We start from the raw sequence: 20,617 nt of genomic DNA, 5'->3' as shown, positions 1-20,617 counted from the left end.
CCCTGAGGTAAAGACAGCATGGATATTTTACGTGTTGGTGAAAGGCGCAGCAGGTGTAAATTGGTAAATGGTGGTGCATGAAATGAGCTGGAAACTTGGACAATGTCATGTCTGGTGAACTGAGGACAAGAGGGTGAGGGGTAGCTGACGCGTGTCAGTGGCCCTAAGGCATTAGTACTCATTTAGCACTAATGATTGGCGAAAACAGGCTTGTAAGTGGGAGGGAGCCGGTTCAAATCTCCGGAATGGCTGGGAAAATTGGCTCAGTGGGAGTGAATTGCTGAAGAGCTTGCCGGTTATCTGGCTGATGCTTATCTGATCTGAGAATTACAGGAACATGTTCTGAATGAGTCTGACCTGCCACAAGTGCTGTGTGTGTGTGTGTGTGTGATATTGTAAGGTCTTTGCTTAAATATGTCCAAATGCAATATGATTACTTATCGAGCTGACCCAAATATTCAAAGCTTTGTTGGATTCGAACACAACTCCTTGCTGCACAACATGTTTGCTTGTAGATCTACAGATTGTAGATCCCTATTTTCTCTGCCACCACTGCCAGAGCAATGAGGTACACACACTCTCTCTCCGGTCAGGTGGCTAAGCTAGGCTGCTAACACTAACTCACTAACTCAGCTCTGCATGAATGTATGTATTCGTATTGTTTTTGTGTGAAAATCATTATTAATTGTTAGATTAATAGCGTTTGACTCTGATCCTGGAACACGTATTTTGGGCGGCAGTGGCTCAGGGTTAGAGTGGCCGCTTGGCAACCAGAAGGTTCCCAGTTCCCAGTTTGCTCCCGGTGAGCAGGTTAACAATAAGGGCGCATAATAAGGGTGCTATATAAATGCACCGTTTACCATTTAGATCAATTGGATCATTAGAATGTGCGCAGTTTGAAAGATATCTATGCATACCTTTTCTTTCCTCTCTGGCAACAGTAATTTAAACCGGTAACACTCCCTAATCGGGAGATAAGCGACCGTAGGTCACTGATCTCCACAAATAGGGCAAAAATGTGTTTTGCCAAAATCTTCCTGATCCATGTTGTATACTGTGCAGCTCCACCATCTATTTACTGCTTATGATGTCAGTGATGTGGTTAGTGAAGCTTATTTCGACCGCAGGTCGCGGTATACTATTAGAACCGTCACATCTTGACCGTATCTGTATGTACGTACGTATGTACGTATGGGTAACGCTTGTCTTTTTTGTTGATTGCTCTGACATCACGCTCGGACATCACTGTGATGTCAGGGGAACCAAATCCCTTTTATTGCCATATATGGAGATCCCTGTGATGCCAGGGGAACAAATCCCTTTTGTGCCCACATATGGAGATATGGAGATCCCTGGGATGCCCATATCACTGTGACTCCGTCCCTTTTATGCCCATATATGGAGATCCCTGATATCCACATCACTGTGACATCACTGTGACTCTGGTTTATGGTATTGTCGCATGTGTTAGTGGGTAAAAGCATCAGCTCAATACCTAAACTGTTAAAAGTTGCCTCAAACAATGCATTTTACCTCCGACAGATCCATTGGAACTGCTGAGTGGACAACGGTACACATCTGTTTATACAGGACAGCTCCCTCCCAGTCAGTCGCCAGTGTGTGAAGTGATTTACTTTGAGTCTGACTTCCCCTTCTAACTGCTGCTGTAAAGAAATAGTCTTGCATTGCCAGATGATTGCTTGGAGATCTCTGCCATCCAATCTGCGGATTCTAAATGCAAGGTAGTTGCAGAAGGCAGTGAAAACAGACGCTTTAACCGATGCCACTGCTTTGTGCGCCAATCATAATACGTTCTGCAATGAATGTAATGTAGCTTTTAAAAACTCAAATTGTTAGCACCCAGTTTATCAATGAAAACTGGGAGATTGTCCTTAGTTGAGTGAAGCGGTTAGAGAATTACTTGTGAGTCACCTCTTATGCAAGGGACCTGGTTAAACGAGGTAAGAAAGACAGGGAGAGAGAGGGAGACGGTAAAAGTTTCCAGATAGGACATGCAAGGGAAAGTTCAGCAGGTGAATTCCTTGGACAAACATGTGATGACATTATCGAGCAGAGGATGTGAATATGACAGGAAAACCATTTATCAAGTATGTTTTATGGCAATACGGCTCCTGTTAAATTTCTTATGCAAGCATTTTAGTTAGAATGAACCAAGGAAATGAGCAAAGTGGAATGAATGGTGATAGAGGAAATGGGCATAGATGCAGCAGGGGAGCTAGGCTAAAAGGATTTTCATTTCATGTGATTTAAAGAACAATTAGTGCTCTGATGGTCGGAAGCAGATTTCAGGTAGTGAGAGGAGCAAAATAAATATCTTCAGTCAACTAGCAGTGACGTCATTACGTGCGCGTCCCGCTTCAAATACGCGTTCATGTCGCCCAGAGACGCATTCACGTCATGCTCCTGGGGTCCCGGGGACGCGCCTCCATAGTCCATGTTAAAATAATTTACCGCATCGCGGTAAAAGAAAAACATTAGCGATTAGCGAATAGCAAAGGCCGCAGGCCGCGGTTTTCTGCAAAGTAGACTTCCCAAGCAATATGGAGACGTTTTATTTTTTTAGAAATCCCTTCATAATTGACTAAGCAATGTAATAATGTCCTTAAATCCTTGTGCATTGATTAAAAGCTGCCGTTTGTCGTAAGCTGAAAGTGATTTCTGTGCAACGGTGGCTCCCCCTCCTCCGTCCCCCGCACACATGTGAAGTGAAACTTTTGGTGTGTGTCTTAGGGTGCTTTTTTTTGCGACATACGGTACTTTCTTCCTTGACAATAATGAGAGGCAGACGATACCATTACTGACATTTTGCTGAATATAAAACGTTTTATATTGCTAATAAGCAAAGTAAAAGGGAATCTTTTGGAAACTTTATGGGTCTGTTACTCAGTGAATAAATGGAACCAAATGGACCTGTTCCATTTGTACTCTAGTATTTTAACATTTAATATAAATTGGGGTCCCAGTGATATAAATATAATTAAATGGGTGTCTGTAGCCTAGTGTATTTAGAAATCCTAGTTCTAAGTTCAAACATTAGCCAAATTGTAAAATAAATATAAGAAATAGGCAAACATTTTACATAGAAAACCTAGTAACATCACTGAACTAGGGACTAATGACAATCTCTAAGCTTTCGTTGTTAAAACTAGGGGGAAGCAATTAGAGAGTTTAAAACAAACAAGGGATATCCAAGCCAACCGCATTGCAGAACCAATCCAAAGCATTGGGTGCCATTATCACCGCAGCCATTATCACCGCATTTAGAAGTATTGAGATGTAAGTTTTCGTCAAGTATCGGTAGGTGGAGATTTCTGATTGTCTGGCAATGTGAGGCTGGTGGAGAATGATCAACACTCCTGCCAGCATAAAAGAGCCATGTGTTCAAAGGTTAACTTATATTCAAATGTGTACAGGAGATGGGGCAGTCATCAAGCCAGCTTTTCTACCACGTTTAACTCTGATCCTGGATCACCTCAGTTTAGTGTCTGCCTACCAGGACTTATCTCATTAACTAGATAGGTCTCCTTATCTCACTCTCTCTCTCCATCTGTCTCTCTTTGTCTGTCTTTTCGGCCTTTCTACTAGCCAGCTCTCTCTGTCTCCATAGCTCTTTACTCATCTCTTGTTTATATCTTCTTATTGTTTATATCCATCTTGTCTTGTGCTCTAAAAACAAAATCTTAAATTTTGATTTTGAATGCTAGTCAAAATGATATTCTATTGTGGAGGACGTATATTAATAATAATAAATACATAGTAATTTAATATTATTTTCACAGAATAATAGTCATTGTCAGTCTCATCACTCCCACGGGTCCTCGACGATACGCACACCGATTTTGAAGTCGATCGGTTGGCCATTTCTCGAGATGCGCTGGTGACACACTCACAGGCACATAAGTATGCAGGGATATAGTGTTTATAGTAGGATTATTATTATTTGGGGTTTGTGTTTAAGAATAGGAACATAAAACTCAACAATCAACAATAGTTGTCTTATTTACCATTAGAAACGTTTTTATTTTTATTTTTATGGATTGAATATTTTTCTAATGTACAGCAGTATGTAAAAAAAAACAAGATGATGTGACCATGAAAGACCAGAATAAAATACAATTATCCTTATTGCGACCGTAGGTCACAAGTTTACTATGAAAACCGGCACATCTTGTCCACATATCCGTGTATCTCTGAAGGTCACGCCTGACACTGTGGTTCCCCTGACACATCACTGTGACATCACAGGTGACATCACCTATGTAAAAGTCCATATATGGCAGGGGTTGACACTAGGGTCTCAGAGGCACTTGCCCATCGGGCAAGTACAGGTCATGTTCTACTTGCCCGAAGGTAATGCCCACTTGCCCGAAAAGTAAATCGTCCATTATAAAATGATAGGTACGATTTTAATTACCGCTCAATTTAACACTTATTTCTTTACTTTCTGGGGCTGTGCGATAAAATGTCATACCTCAATACCTCCAAATCCAAATACCAAATACTTTAGCTATGATTGAATATGTCTATGGTTTCACACTTGTTATTTTATATTTTTAAATGTAGCAACAGTAAAAACAGCACATTATAGGTAAATAGTGCTCTTATTTTACATTCCACAGACCAGAAGACACAGCGCACTGGCTACTTTCAGGTGTTTAGACAGATATCTCATGTTGTGTTTATAGACATTTGTGTCCCCTCTCAAATGAGCACTTGCCCTGTCGGGCAACCTGAAAGCCAACTTCACCTGCCCTGACGTTTTATTTACCTGCCGGGGGCAGGTGGGCAAGCCTTAGTGTCAATGCCTGTATGGGTATTCCCCAGAATCCCTTTTATGCCCATATATGGAGATCCCTAATGTCATCAATATTAAGCCCATATCTAACAGGATTTCATAAGGGAATACCCATATATGGAGGAAGACAGCCCATATCTTTCAGACAGGGATCTCAATGTATGGGCATAAAAGGGATGTACTATATACAGTACATAGATCCCCATATATGGGTACCAGGGGTCTCCATATATAGGTAACTGGTCCGATATACATCACTGGCCAGATGGCCAAGAATTGGCACAACCTCGCCCTAAAGCATGTTGCCCTGCCTGAGGCGTCTTACTAGTTATATGATCTGTTTGTTCTGTTTACATGTTATGCGTAGATTTAAGCTCCTATGAAGTGAGTGTGTATAATGGCAGATAGATAAACCCTGAGTGTGTTTGTGATTCTAAGAAGTGTTGTTGGGCTGAGAGGAGGGTGATCAGGGTGAGAGAGCACTGTTATGCTGTTTTGTTTCTGGTCAAAGGAGAGGGAGGAGGAGGAGGAGTGAAATGTCACACCGCTGCTCTACTGAGCCGACCATATGCTGAGGGTGTCACATGCACATGCGCATACATGCACGCATGCGCACGCACACAGGGCCATGTTAATTACAATCATTACTCGATCCTTCAGTGAGAACTTAAAATAGCACAAGCATACACACACACACACACACACACACACACACACACACACACACACACACACACACACACACACACACACACACACACACACACACACACACACACGCAGATATGGTTGTACAGTCACACAAATACACATTTAAGATGGCAGTCAAATCAACTGCCACACTCTTTACCGCATGTGTGTGCATGGCACACACACACACACACACACACACACACACACGCACACCAGAGACAAGATGGATGTTGCGCTTAGGATTAAAATATATTCACTCATTCTAACCAGTCTAACATGTTTTTGTTTCGAGTTCCATTTTGGTTAGGAATTCAGAATGGAGGAATGGCTGTAATTAAAACTACTGTGTGTCACAGCATGGCTAAGTTGGGCAAATACAACATTATGCCTTTTAATCAGAAAATCCTGTACAATAGAAATTATTTTCTCACTTGAATGTTTGAATACTATTTATTTTTCAAATAGTTCTGCATAGATGCAGATGTAGGCCTTGAGGCAGAGCTAAGGCACCTGCTGTGAACACGTACTGTAGAAAACTGCAATATGCATGAGGCCTACTTGCCATAGGGATGGTTGTGGTGGTGGGGAGGTTCGTAAAGGACAGAATCAGTGGAAAGACTTGGAGACCCAACATGGAAACGGCTGGAAAACCCATATTATGTGGAAAGCCACAAATGAATGCAGTGATCTCACTGATCTGTGCTATTCTCTAGTATCTGTTTATCCTGTATAAAGTGAAGTCTACTAGTATTGGGTAATTTGGGTTAGTTAGTTAGGTCATGCCAGCAGTTAGCCCAATCCATTAGTTCAGCAAATCACTCCACCGTCCACCCCGGCCTGTCACTGCATTAGTCAAACTACATGTAATTTAACTAGCTTCTCATGCCCACAACGATACATTGCGTAGTTGGACAGGCTAATGCTACATTCCATTGAAGTTGAAACTCTGAACAAAACGGCCTCCTACTTGAAAAAGTGCAGTGGAAAGGCCAATTTATTAAGTAGTTATTTCTAGCAAAATCTCTCTTGCCTCGGTTTGCTGAGATCCAACAGACATGATATCATATCATTATAATGTTTTAACATTTTATAATAATTATCTATAATGTTTCAATGTCAAAGGCCTGAATATCAACTTATCAAGACAAATGTGCTGTTCCATGTTTTCCCAAACGGCATTGGATACATTTAGCTCAGAAATGGGAACTGCATACAATTGGAACTACAAACTGACTTTATGTGGAATGCAGCATTAGGGGCCGTGTCATTGTGTCAACAGAAAGAAAGCTGCCAGTGCCTTTCTGCCATGCTTCTACGGCAGGAGTCTTCAACCTTTTCAGGCCAAGGACTCCTTAGTTGAGAGAGAGATGAAGCAGGGACCCCCCACCACCTTTCAGCGTTTGACAGCACAGTCATCAGTGTATTTTGGATTCATGTCAATTTGTGTTTTCAGATATTTAACCACTTGAACCGTTAATACTTAATAAACTTGACCTTGAAAGCTTCTTGAATTCTTAAGGACGCTTCCTTGTGTGTCACAGAAGGGGGCGTTCGGTACACGAATCAGAGGCAGGACTCCCTCTTTCCCAGAGGCACTTGCTTTGGCAATGTAAACGTTTGTCTCCTCATGCCAATAAAGCTCATTTTAATTGAATGTAAGTCCCGGAAATTACACGCGGTGTCATGCCAATGAACTGCACCTTTGTCCTGACAGGCTCTTCGAGATCCACCGCTAGATCAATTGCAGATCGACTTGGTTTCTGGCATTTTGGTTTACCGTTATGTTATCCATTAGCTGTTTCAGTTAGGCTATTTGAATTAATAACACTAATCACGTGATAATCAAAGCTAGCATGCTAGCAACAACAACAAGCTCTCCGTCAGCTCTGGACATTCATACATTTTATTTCCCAAGCACTTCAACATGAAGAAAACTCTTTCTGTGGACTTGGCCCCAATAGTTAGTCAGTCAGTAATAGTAAGCCTTCCAGACAGCCTCTAAGGCAGTCGGCTTCTCGTGTAGACAAGCATCATTTAGTTTGCCACCCAGCAAATCAGGCCAATCCGGCCAGAAAGGCCACTCAATTGGCCTAGCTGGCCCACTAGCCATTTAGCCAGTCCTGCCACTCAGTCTGTCAGACTGTGTGAGTGTGTGTTGTCACCAACGCTGGCACCAGACTCATCTGGTCTGTCTGTAGACTCAAGACCCGCCTTTCTTTCCTCCTCCTCTCTTGTATCTCGTGTTTTTTCTTGTGTCGAGTGTCGACTTGATCCCTTCACCACATTGTTTTGGGTTGGATTTGTTCATTTCTGCAGCCTTTTCTCTGTCCCTCCCTAGCAGCAGAGGCCCTCAGATTTTGAGATACCCCTACCCGAGTTAGAACTAAACACAACCATGTTTTTTGAGCGGTGGTCACACCGTCTCCTATGCGTGACTTTGTCTGTATCATACGTGACTATGTATCTATGTCTGTCTGTCTGTAACTTTGTAGAATGAACTGCTACACACACATATAATATGTGTGTGTAATCCAGGAGTCTGACGGCTCTGCCCTAAATCACCAAATAGAATGTAATTTACGACAGGGTCTGTTTTGGAGAATCCAACTGAAGCATTTGCACTGTTTGTTTAGTCTCTCGGTCTCTGTCAATGCAGTGTTGCACGGATGATACACAGAAATGGGTGACCAGTTGAGTGCCTATTTGGAATAAATTGATCTAATATTGTATCAGAATAAGCTGAATAGGGCCACAGGTAAAGTTTCAAATGCACTTTAAGACTTGTTGTTGAAGTGAACTAATGGACCAGAAGGTGAAATGCCATGGTTTTCCCCGTAGTGTTTTGTAAATAAAAAGACTTAGTGGTGAGACCCAGGCCCGCATCTGGGTGAGTCTGTGACTTCACTTTTCATTGTAATTCTCTCTTTATATTTATCCCCACTCTTCGTCTCTGTGTGTTCTCGTTCTTTCTCTCTAGTTTGCTTATTTCGTTGTATTTTCCGCTTTCCAGGTAAACCAAAGAAAATGATTGACCTTTTAATTCTATTTCTAGTGAGCGTATTCCTGTGTGTGCGTGCATTCCTGGGCATATCCAGCCTTACTACCACTATCTCTAATCTATAGCACTGTTGCACATGCGCACACACACACACACACACACACACACACACACACACACACACACACACACACACACTGAGAGAGGGTTGGAGAAGCCAGCAATTCATCTCCACTGTCAAAGGCAATATTTTATTCATGTCCATTTCATATATAATTTGTTTTGCAGGCCACCCTCCCTGCAGTTCAATGTAAATACCGCTCGGCAGACTATTTATAGAACACAGACCCAGTGTCCTGTAGAAACCTGACATCCTACAAATATCTACTTTTCAGGAATCAAGAGGGAAAAAACGTACAGTCCGACGGTCGACCAATGTATTGGAAGGGCAGTATTATGGATAGGGATCTGTGTATCGCTGTGTATTCTGGCCGTTTAAGCAGATGGCAGAATATAAACGCTTCATGTCAGTTTGAACAAGTGTCATTACATGGAGTGCTGTAAAGTAACTAAGTTAATTTACTTAAGTACTGTACTCAAGTACAATTTTGAGGTACTTTTACTTTACCAGAGTATTTCCAATTTTCAGTACTTTTACTTCTACTCCACTACATCTCAGATTATTTGAAAACTTTAGTTACTTTGTAGACAAAACAGACTATCCACTTCAGCTCTACAGTATGTATCCACGACTTTTCCAGTGCATTGCGCAGACGCTCTACCGAGCTTCCGGCGCTGCAGCCGAGTGTGATCTACTAGCTCACAACGGTTGCATCTGCGATGAGACGTGAGCTTGTATGTCTGCTGTTAAACCGGAAGTGTGGTCCAAACAGGTCCAAATAATCTCCTGCGGAAACAGGTGGATATTTCGGCCATTTGAAAATAGCAGATCTACATGCTCAAAATGTGTCACGATGCGACGCATTGTGAGCTTGTCACCGATTTTCAAAAGATTTTTTAAATACATTTTGAACTTGTGAAATGGGACATTCTGCACAATGAGTACTTTTACTTTTGGTACATTTTCATACCAATACTTTTGTACTTTTACTCAAGTACATTTTTCATTCCGGAGTAGTCTGAAACTGTGCCTATTCTGAGCGATTTACGGGGGAGGGACCTTTTTGCGAGCGTGCACGGCTGCACGCGCGCGAGTGATCGCGACGCACGGTGATCGAGACGCACGGTGGACGTGACGCACGGTGGCTGGTTGTGTGTGTGTCTCTGTCTGTGCCAGTGACTGCTTCCACACAGAACTGCGACCAGAAACATGTAATCAACATTAACAGCTTGGTGAAATCAACGCGCCCGCGTGTGTGTGTGCCTTCCATAGCCTGCCTGTGTGTGTGTGAACTTCGTTTGAATCGTTTCAACTGCTGCGCGGATTGGATATTCGTTAGACCCACCCGCAACCCCCGCGCTCATTGGAGCAGCCGAAAAGAAATCCTGATTCATGTACTCAGCTCCAGACCAGAGAAAGAGTCCACTCTGAGAGGGCGGGGTCTATGGTCTGGAAGCAGGCTAGGAATGCTTAGCCTGATCTCAGACTCAGCTCACGCAGTAGACTGAAACTGTGCCCTATTCTGAGCGATTTACGGGGGAGGGACTTTTTTGCGAGCGTGCTCGCGCGTGATCGTGACGCACGGTGAACGCGATGCACGGTGATCGAGACGCACGGTGGACGCGAAGCACGGTCGCAGAGTGTGTGTGTGTGATTATGTGTGTGTCTCTGTCTGTGCCAGTGACTGCTTCCACACAGAACTGCGACCAGAAACATGTAATCAACATTAACAGCTTGGTGAAATCAGCGTGTGTGTGTGTGTGTGTGTGTGTGTGTGTGTGTGTGTGTGTGTGTGTGTGTGTGTGTGTGTGTGTGTGTGTGTGTGTGTGTGTGTGTGTGTGTGTGTGTGTGTGTGTGTGTGTGTGTGTGTGTGTGTGTGTGTGTGTGTGTGTGTGTGTGTGTGTGTGTGTGTGTGTGTGTGTGTGTGTGTGTGTGTGTGTGTGTGTGTGTGTGTGTGTGCGTGCGCGCGCGCGCGCGTGCGTTCCTCAGCCTGCCTGTGTGTGAACTTCGTTTGAATCGTTTCAATTGCTGCGCGGATTGGATATTCGTTAGACTCACCCCCAGCCCCCACGCTCATTGGAGCAGCCGATTATAAAATAAATGCCGATTCATGTACTCAGCTCCAGACCAGAGAAAGAGTCCACTCTGAGAGTGGGCGGGGTCTATGGTCTGGAAGCAGGCTAAGGAATGCTTTGAATCAATAGTATATTTTTCCTGAATCACAATTGCTATCCATATTTGTGGGATCCTTGCAAAAAATGTCTGGTTTTCATACAATTGATTTTTTTAGTTGTCGTTTAAAATAAAGATAACAAAGGAGTAATATCGTCTATATTATCAGTATTTTCTGCAAAATCCTGTGTTGTTTTGGATAAAAATCTGTGTATATTTTACAACTTAACGCATGCCTGGCCTGGGGTGTACATTTGGCTGAATTATACATTTGGAACATACACCAAGCTGATGATCAAATCAAATTAACGGATGGGTCAGTTTTGTTTTGCGGTTATCCTGCTTCTGACTCTTATTTCTCTTTCTTTCTCTCCATGCAGGCACGTAATGTTAACACAGGAGAGCTGGCTGCCATCAAAGTCATCAAACTGGAACCTGGTGAGTTCTGTCTCTCTCTTTCCACCCCTCTCCTCTGCCACTGTTAACTTATAAAGTAGCAGTATATGCTGTGTACCAAACATGTAAGCTAGCAGTCTAGCATGAAGATATTAAGTCCTGTGTGTTGTGTATGTGTAACAGGTGAGGACTTTGCGGTGGTCCAGCAGGAGATCATAATGATGAAAGACTGTAAACACTCCAACATAGTCGCCTACTTTGGGAGTTATCTCCGGTAAGACAGACTATGTACTCTGTGTGTGTGTGTGTGTGTGTGTGTGTGTGTGTGTGTGTGTGTGTGTGTGTGTGTGTGTGTGTGTGTGTGTGTGTGTGTTTGTGCATGTTCTTGTTCTGTTGGTTACCTATGGCAGTGGTTCTCAACCTGTGGGGGGTCCCCAAAATATTTTGAGGGGTCCCCAGATGATTAATTTAATGTGCAACACTGTTTTTTCACTCAACAACAAACCAACATAAAGTGTAAGTGTATAAAGGGTATCTGCACATTTCCAAAATGACAAGAACTTTTTAATACCTCTAAAATGACAAATTAAACATTGGCCAAATTGTCAAAATTAGAGACAGAAATTGTGAAAATAGTTACAATATTTACATATCTAATGAATGAAAGTCCCAAACATGGCAAGAGTAGTGTTCAGGATCTTCCCGTGAGAAAGAATAAATAGTGATTGTGTGCATGTGTAAGAGACACCTTTTGTTCCCCCGGTATGTATTATTCCCATTCTCATGGCACGAACGGTTAATTCTTTTAATTTTTGGATGAATGAATGGCATGAAAAATAACACATCTGGTGTGTAAGAACATTTAATAAAGGAAAATATGGTGAACAGTGAGTGTCTGTGCAGTACAGTATTGACTGTGTGTGTGTGTGTGTTTAGGAGGGACAAGCTATGGATCAGTATGGAATACTGTGGAGGAGGCTCACTGCAAGACATCTATCACAGTACGACGCCCATCCACAAACACTATCATACTCTGTGTCTGTTATAACTTGAAAATGAGCCGTTGGCTTTAAAATCCTGCTCTGTATATCTTCTCCTCAGTAACTGGACCGCTGTCAGAGTCTCAGATTGCCTACATGTCACGTGAGACCCTACAGGTAATGTGTAGTGTATTTGTGTGTGTTTTATATCTGTGGTGATTTGTCTGTACAGTGAAGGCAGGAAGGCTAGCTATTTTAACCACTTAAACCCTGTAGACTGACTAAACTGGTTGTGAGTTGACGCTGTACTTAGACCACTTTTTCCCTCAGACTATACCAACTCTCTTTGACAAAAATAGCCTATCTACAAGCTCCCAAAGCGTCGTGTCCCCCCAGAGTATTGATGCTGGGGTTGAATTGGAGTGAGAAAATAGGTCAATACAACCGCTGAAGCTATTGATTCATAACTTTAAAAGTTAGATGTTTAGAATACAACAGACCTTCCTAATACAGAATGGTTAACTGCTATATATTTAATACAGTGTTTACGTGACGCGTGAACATCACCTATATCGTGTCTGTCTCTCATGTGATTGTGTTTTATAGGGCCTGTACTATCTACACAACAAAGGCAAAATGCACAGAGACATCAAGGTGAGCCTTTCTATAAACTTGAGTGGAAGTTCATAAAACTCATGAAAAGTGTCTACCGGTAGTTAATAGTTATTTTGCTATTAATTTAAGAATAGTTTAAACACTCTTTGATGAGGATTTCTTCTGTGTGTGTGTTTTTATCTTTTAGGGAGCCAACATTCTCCTGACAGACAATGGCTATATTAAACTAGGTGAGTGTAACACATGCATTGAACACAGGGTGTTAATTTAACACTGTATTTCACTGGGTAGAGCCACGTTAAAGGAGCTATAGTCAACTTTTTCTTGAAAAACGGATGCTAAAATAAAAATAATGTTTCGAAAATATTTTATAAAAAAATAAGCTTCATATATGTGTTTCAATTAAAAAATGACCACAAAAAGCAGAAAAATAATGATAAAATAATCATTTTGGCCCTTTGTTTACATTTACGGGCCCTGTCCTCATGACCTCATTTACTCACTTGCTTTTTTCTCCTCTTCTGTCTTCCCATTTCTCCCTGTCTCCAACCTCTCCTTTACGTTTTATTCCTTCGCTCTCTACCCCTCTTTCTCATGCATTCCTTTTCTCATTTCTCATTTTCAAACCGCTTCTTCCTCTTTCATTCCATCTTTACATCCTCCTTCCTTTCTCACTTTGTCACTCATTCTCCCTCTCTCAATGTATTTATCTACCTCTCTCTCTCTCTCTCTCTCTCTCTCTAGCTGACTTTGGTGTATCAGCTCAGATCACAGCAACTCTAGCCAAGAGGAAGTCTTTCATTGGAACTCCATACTGGTGAGCAGTGTTGATTTTGACTGCAAATTTAGATTTAGTTTTAGTGTGTCTTTTGAATGAAAATGTATTTTGTTTTGCAGAGCGCAACACCTGAGCGCAACAAAGTCTTAGTTTTAGTCTTTATAGCTTATTCTTTTTGTTTTAGACAGTAAAAAAAGGTATTCGACAAACCTTTTTTTAAATGTAAACATCACAAACACTCAGTGGACACTTAACTCATTGAATGCCATTTCAAGATGGCCCCCAAGTACCAGACTGCCACTATCCTAGATTTCTAGTGCACGGATCAATTTTTAGTGCACGGATCGTGCACGCCCATGCACCATATATGCATCATATGTGTAGTACTTTTTAACAGCTTTCAAACAAAAGAATCCGCTTGGAAATCCGTTCAGGCATTCATGAGATAGAAGCCTTCAAAGTCAGACAAAACAAACACTGCCACCTTCCAAATTTCTAGTGCACGGATCAATTTTTAGTGCACGGATCGTGCACGCCCATGCCTAGATCATGCACCATATGTGTAGTACTTTTTAACAGCTTTCAAACAAAAAAATCCGCTTGGAAATCCGTTCAGGCATTCATGAGATACAAGCCTTCAAAGTCAGACAAAACAGCCATTTTTGACATTTTGAAAGATGTGTTTGTTACGGGGCTAAACATGCAATTGCGCAATTGCGATCATGCCTAATACATTTGAGGCATTTTTAGAAATTTTTTTTTAGAAAAAAATTTTGAAAAAAAAAAAAAAAAAAAAAAATTTTTTTTTTTTTCAAAATGGCTTCCAACTCGGGAAACTCGGGCTGTGGAAGCCTGGGAGTACTGTAATAACTCGTGAAACTCGTGCCTTGGCAGTCAATGAGTTAAGTGTATAGCTAAAGGCTCATCTCTCTTTTTACTGCACACTTTCTCACTGCCTGTGTCTCTTTCTCTCCACCCTGTATCTCTATCTCTCGGTTTCACTTACCTCTGTCCCTATTTCTGTCACTTTGTTTTCCCTCCTCTCTGTCTCTCTTACTCTCTCTCTCTCTCTCTGTCTCTGTCTCTCTCTCTCTCTCTCGCTCTATGTCTCTCGCTCTCTTGTAGGATGGCTCCAGAGGTGGCAGCAGTAGAAAGGAAGGGAGGGTACAACCAGCTGTGTGATATATGGGCTGTGGGCATCACCGCTATAGAGCTAGCAGAGCTACAGCCCCCAATGTTTGACCTTCATCCCATGAGGTGTGTACGACATGTGAGAGAGATTGACAGTGAATGTGTTACTATCTCTAGACATTGATGTTGAGATTTAACCCGGTCTCTCTCCATCTCCCAGGGCTTTGTTCTTGATGACAAAGAGTAATTTCCAGCCTCCCAAGTTGAAAGACAAAGTCAAGTGGTAAGACCCAGGCTAGTGGCTGTGTTTCCATGCTGCACATTCAATGGATCTGCAAATCAATCCACATTCACTTGAATGTTGACACACATCTTCTCTTGTCTCTTTGTCCTTTGTACTCCCCCTGACTTTTCCCTCTCACTCATTCTCTCTCTCTCTCTCTCTCTCTCTCTCTCTCTCTCTCTCTCTCTCTCTCTCTCTCTCTCTCTCTCGTTGTCTCTCTTACTATCTATTATGTGTCTATGTCTGTCCCCTCCCTGCGTTCTATGTTGCTTTTTTACAGGACAAATAATTTCCACCATTTTGTTAAACTGTCTCTCACCAAAAACCCAAAGAAGAGGCCCACAGCAGAGAAACTCCTACAGGTGAATGCCAAAACTAACATCTGGTACTGCTACATGTTCAGGAGCCACTAGACACTTCTTAAATGTCCAAATAAAATATATAGATTACATTGCTGTGCAATGTAATATGGTCTTGCATTCATCCTGGAGAAAAAACTTGTTCACAACAGAAGCTTAACAAAAAAAGTGCTGGATAATAATTAATTAATTCAGTAGCTTCTGCCAGTGTTTTTCAGTGTTTTTACCGTATTTTCAAGGGCGCACACGAGCATGCGCGTGTCCGTAGCTTCACTTAGTGTCCACTAAACAGCGTGTGATTGGACTATGGGCGCTGTGGAAACTTATAACCAGAGATAATCCCATTTCCCTGCAGAAGAGGTTTGGACCGGATGAAGAAGTGCTTTTCATTTCTGGGTTATCTTTGCATGCATCGGTCCCCCAGCAACCTGATGAGGCGAAATTATATGATTATGAATTCATGTTATATTGCTTAGTAGTGAATACATTTGCTAGTTTGAGTTTGAGCCCTGAGAACTTTGATCTAACACCAGTTGTAGATAAGGCTAGAATGTAGGGAGTGTAGTGAGCAAGGTCACACAGCTGGCAGTAAAACAAGAGCCCCTCTAATATAACAAAATCACACCCGTGTGAACTGAGCGGTGGTCGTGGAGGCTGTGCAACAGCACTACTGGGTGGGTGCAGCGGGGTTAGTGTGCTTTACAATGCTGTAGTTTCTTCACACACTCACACAATTTATTTGACCCTAAAACATTCAGTTTGTTAATAATAATAATAATACTTGACCACACATGCTGACCCACCCTTCTCCCCTGTGTGTGTGTGTGTGTGTGTGTGTGTGTGTGTGTGTGTGTGTGTGTGTGCGTGTGCGTGTGAGTGTGTGTGAACAACAGCGCCCTTCCCTTAACATGTGTGGTCAGAAAAGGTACTGCAGGCTTGAGGCTACATACACGGACGGACGGCCGGACGGACGGCCGGACGGACGCATACACACACGGCCACGTATAGGAGACGGTGTGACCACCGCTCAATAATAATATAATTTCGCCTCATCAAACCGCAGATCATCCTTACAGAAGCGAACAGCGATATTAATATGCTCGGATTAAAAAGATCAAAAGACGACCTCGGCACAAAACCGATACTTAAAAGAAACTGATATCCCTGTTTTCCGCACAAAATGTGTTAATAACCTGTTAGTTTATCCAGTTTTAACGGATGAGAATATTGTGATAAGCATGACGGCAGTGTTTCTCAAAGTGGATTCTAGGGACTATGTGGGTTCCTTTAGAGGGGTCTAAATTGACCCATACAAGTCTGTAACTCTGACAGTGTACAAATGGAACCAAATGAACCCTGACGGGTCCATTTGGTTCCATTTGTACACTGTCAGAGTTAAGCGAGACCTTGAAATTTAAAAGTGTGAGAAACACTGACAAACTACAATGAAAACGGCTTCTTCGCTAGTGTGAAGTGAACCTGCCATTAAGCAATCCTCCACAGTGGCCTCCACAACTTGTATGACTCAAACCCTAACTGATTGGCTGTCTGTCTTCCCACAGCATCCGTTTGTGTCTCAGCCACTCAGCAGGACTCTGGCCATAGAGCTGCTAGACAAAGCCAGCAACCCCGACCACAGCACCTTCAACGACTTTGATGACGATGATCCTGAACCTGAGGTAATGTCTTGACCTGTAGCTTTTAACCGCTTGAACCCTGGCATCCATATTCTGGTTTGAACATTTGCTGAAAATTAGCTTGTAGATGAGCTATTTGCCGTTAACAGATTTTGTGTAGAAGGATAAAAGAGAGATCCAAGTGCAGAGCTGATCCGTGTCAAGTTTACTAAATACAGAGGGTTTTTAATTGGTTGTAAAGTCCTCTATTACTGCTGGCCTATCCTACCAGGTCTATCTATGCATTTGTTGTATTTCCATGTGTTTTCCTTGCTTACTGTGTTGCTCTGGATTAAGAGCACTTGCTAGATGCCTAAATTATAAATTGTATCTGCAGTAGTCCCTGCACAGACGGCTTTAATAAGAAAGGACACCCTACAAATATAACAGTCTCCACTCTTAATCAATATCACACAAGAGGGAGTGTTGTTCTACAGTGCAGTATATCAGCACAGCTGTTATCCGGAAAAAGACAAATATAGTTCCTTCAGGACTCTTATTACCAAAACATTTCCAAGCAACGTACTCTATATAGTACTGACTAGCTAGCTTACAAGCGAGTGGATGTTGGCTAGTTACAGTAACAGATACCAGTATAGTTATACTTCATAGTTTAACAGCACTCATGGAGTGCCTCTTGCCCTATAGAATTAGTTTACTAGAAGTAACTGTTTTTCAGTATATAGGCTACTGGTTTGAATTTCTTAAAAAGAAATCTTCTTGTTTTATTATATTACAATGATTATTTCACATTGTTGCTTTTCCTCATTCCTTGCCTCTACCTTTCTAGTTATATTCCCATCCCTCGATCTCTTCTTTCTCTCCTTCTCTTTTTGCCAGACCCATGAAATGGGTAGGCCTACATAAGCAAATGTCGGTCTGTCCCTTTTCTATATAAAGGGTATATATGATGATGACATGATGATGACATGCCTACAAAAGACATGATGTCATAAATGATGATGACAGATAGGGGGTCTGGCACAACCAGGTTGACCTGGTCTAGTTTTAACACCACATGCTTTTTCTCCTCCTTGCCCTTCCCTCCTCCTCCTACTCTAGATTCACTCGTCCTCATTAAATCACCCTTCACTTGCTCCTGTTCCCCTGCTCTTCTCTTCTCCACCATTAACTTATCTCTTATTTTGTTTTACTCCTTTCCCTCTTCCCTCCAATCTCCTCTCCTCCTCCTCCTTAGTTCAAGTACAGGGGTCATTTCTTACCCATAAGCCCCGGCGCTCGGCGTGCGCCCCGTTTTGCAGCACGTAGGAAGGTACCAGTGTGGCCTGTAGTGTATGCAGTGATGATGACCTTCTAATATGGACAGGATGCGTGTGTGCTATTCCGAAGCCAGTCGTATGCAAATAAAGGGTGGAAGTGACGTGCGTCTGCTTGCAGCCATTCTGTAACTAGCTAGACCAGGGGTCTTCAAAAATGGTTCCGGGACCCCTAGGGGGTCCTCAGAGTTACTACAGGGGGGCCAACAAAAATCTTTGTGTGATAAGACAACAACTTGAACCCTCCTAATCGGAGAAGAACTTTAGCCAAAAATAGCAGATCTACAAGCTCTCAACACCTCGCACTGCGCGGCGTTGAGAGCTTGTAGATGAGGTGTTGAGAGCTTGTAGATCTGCTATTTTTGGCAAATAGGTTTTGTGTAGATGTTAAAAAAAGAGCAGACCAAGTACTGAGTGAAATGTCAAATTTACGAAATATCGGCAATTTCAGTGGTTAAATATCTAAAAACATGAATACAACATACAACAAGTCTACAAATCAATCTATGAAATCGATGAAAATCTGCAACACACGTTTTATACATTATGTAGTGGGGGTCTCTGCTTTATCTCTCTCTCAGCTAAGGGGTCCTTGGTCTGAAAACGTTGAAGACCCCTGAGCTAGACCACTAACTACATTTCGAAACGGGTGATAATCTATTCCGTCCACCACGGCTTGCCAACTCGGAGGGCGCGCTTGGCGACACGCAATGCCAGCGGCTGCTCCTGCGCAGCTACTGTCAGTTGTTGACTTGCGTATGGTTGGTTTCGAAATAGCCTACACGCAGACAGGAGGAGCTAATATTGGCTAGGGCAGTCAGCCACAGAACATGAATGGATAGATAATTTAATTTGAAATCAACATTGTTCAGTTGTTCTGGAGCACTGAAGATGGAAGCCATAAATTGTGTGCTCATTTCCAATTGGAATTCCATGGCTGCCATCTTGCCTGCACTGACAAAATAAATAAGACTCCAGTGAGGCTTCAGTAAGACTATCCAGTTCAGTTCTGTGACAAGGAAGGAGCACATCAGAGTCCTGAGTGGTAATCGGAACTCTTTCATTTTCTGCCTCTGTGTTAAATCATCACTTCAGTATTTTACTGTGAAGGGTCTTTTGATGTAGCTACCCAGAGTGTCAAAAACAATCATTGTACAGTTTTGGATGCACTATACACTTAAAATCCTGACTGTTAATTTAACTCTGAGAGGAAAAAGAAATTGACTGTGTTGAAAGGCAAATGGGACATTGTGCTCTGCTGCCATATTTATGCACATGGTTCATGACAGTGACTAACCCAGACCTGTGGAAGATAAGGATGGACTTGGTTGAGGCTTGAAGTGATGCTTTGAATTGCTTTGTTTGATTTGTCCTGGCCGTTTGAAAAGCAATGTGTGGATTTGACCTCTTCAATTTGGAACTGATGGAAATGTGTCTCTGTACTGTCCCTTAACACGCAGCGGACCCGTTCATAAGCGGTTCTGAAAGACAAGTGTGGATTTGACAAGCTTTATGCATTTAATTTATGGTATGATTGTGTTGTATGCAGTCCTACGTGCATGGTTTGAGGCCTGTGTATGTGTTTTCTTTTTTTAAGCATTGTTACCGAATCATGGAAACAAAATGAAAATCATTTAGAAGATAAAAAAATCAAGGAGGCTTTTTAAAAACATTTATATTTCCCGGAGAGTTGGCAGAGCCATAAGATACTTGAATGTAGTGCAACAGACAACTTCAGATATTAATCCATATCTAGACGACAATATCTTTTGTTTAAAAAAATAAAAGTATAAGAGTAACGGCAAAAAAAAAAAGAAGGGATGTCTTGGTATGAAGAATCATGCCATCATGAGTGGAGGACCTTGCTAGTTGTTCATACAGTAGTTTGACTGTACTTATAAATATAAATATACATTGTAAATGTCTCTTGTTGAGAACCAGCTATAATTGCAATGCTCTGGAAGCCTCTCTACTGTTTTTTTTTTTTTGTTATCAATTATTTTTATTTTCCATAACATAAAATTAGAGACATACATATGAATAGAACAAGAAAAAGTAAAACATTAATCAAAAGAAAAATGCAATTAACAGACAAACACAAACAATAGCAAAACAAGAAAAGGAAAATAAAACCCACCCACCCCCTTTCCCCGGACCAACACGGAATGTACAATAGTGCATGCCTGTGCTAGGCTGTTACCACTATATAGTGATTTCTTGAATCATAGCCTTAAGCTTATCTGCAATGTCCGACCACATATTAATGTTTTCTTCTTTTGCTCCGTGTAACCTTGCTATCGACTGCTCTAAATATACTATATC

The 20,617-nt window shown here is 41.9% G+C and overlaps 1 protein-coding gene across 11 annotated transcripts in view; it reads left to right on the top strand.

Annotated features, from left to right (window-relative positions):
* LOC308296602 (mitogen-activated protein kinase kinase kinase kinase 3-like) overlaps positions 1–20,617 on the top strand; it is a 75,128-nt gene that overhangs the window by 10,132 nt on the left and 44,379 nt on the right. For 10 of the 11 annotated variants that reach the window (XM_080739924.1, XM_080739921.1, XM_080739923.1 and 7 more), the window contains exons 2-12: positions 11,181–11,238; positions 11,380–11,470; positions 12,133–12,197; positions 12,298–12,353; positions 12,783–12,830; positions 12,979–13,021; positions 13,536–13,608; positions 14,695–14,826; positions 14,921–14,983; positions 15,264–15,345; positions 16,905–17,021. In XM_080739924.1, coding sequence (XP_080596050.1) covers positions 11,181–11,238; positions 11,380–11,470; positions 12,133–12,197; positions 12,298–12,353; positions 12,783–12,830; positions 12,979–13,021; positions 13,536–13,608; positions 14,695–14,826; positions 14,921–14,983; positions 15,264–15,345; positions 16,905–17,021 — 828 coding nt within the window. Of the gene's footprint in view, positions 1–11,180; positions 11,239–11,379; positions 11,471–12,132; positions 12,198–12,297; positions 12,354–12,782; positions 12,831–12,978; positions 13,022–13,535; positions 13,609–14,694; positions 14,827–14,920; positions 14,984–15,263; positions 15,346–16,904; positions 17,022–18,216; positions 18,292–20,617 lie in introns of all 11 variants that reach the window. The other variant, XM_080739919.1, reaches the window with a different exon arrangement.

The sequence above is a fragment of the Nannobrachium achirus genome (genome assembly GCF_963921795.1).
Source record: "Nannobrachium achirus genome assembly, chromosome: 13".
NCBI classification, from domain to species: Eukaryota; Metazoa; Chordata; class Actinopteri; order Myctophiformes; family Myctophidae; genus Nannobrachium; species Nannobrachium achirus.
Note: the sequence above shows the minus strand (reverse complement) of the source record. Positions and strands in the feature narration are given on the sequence as shown.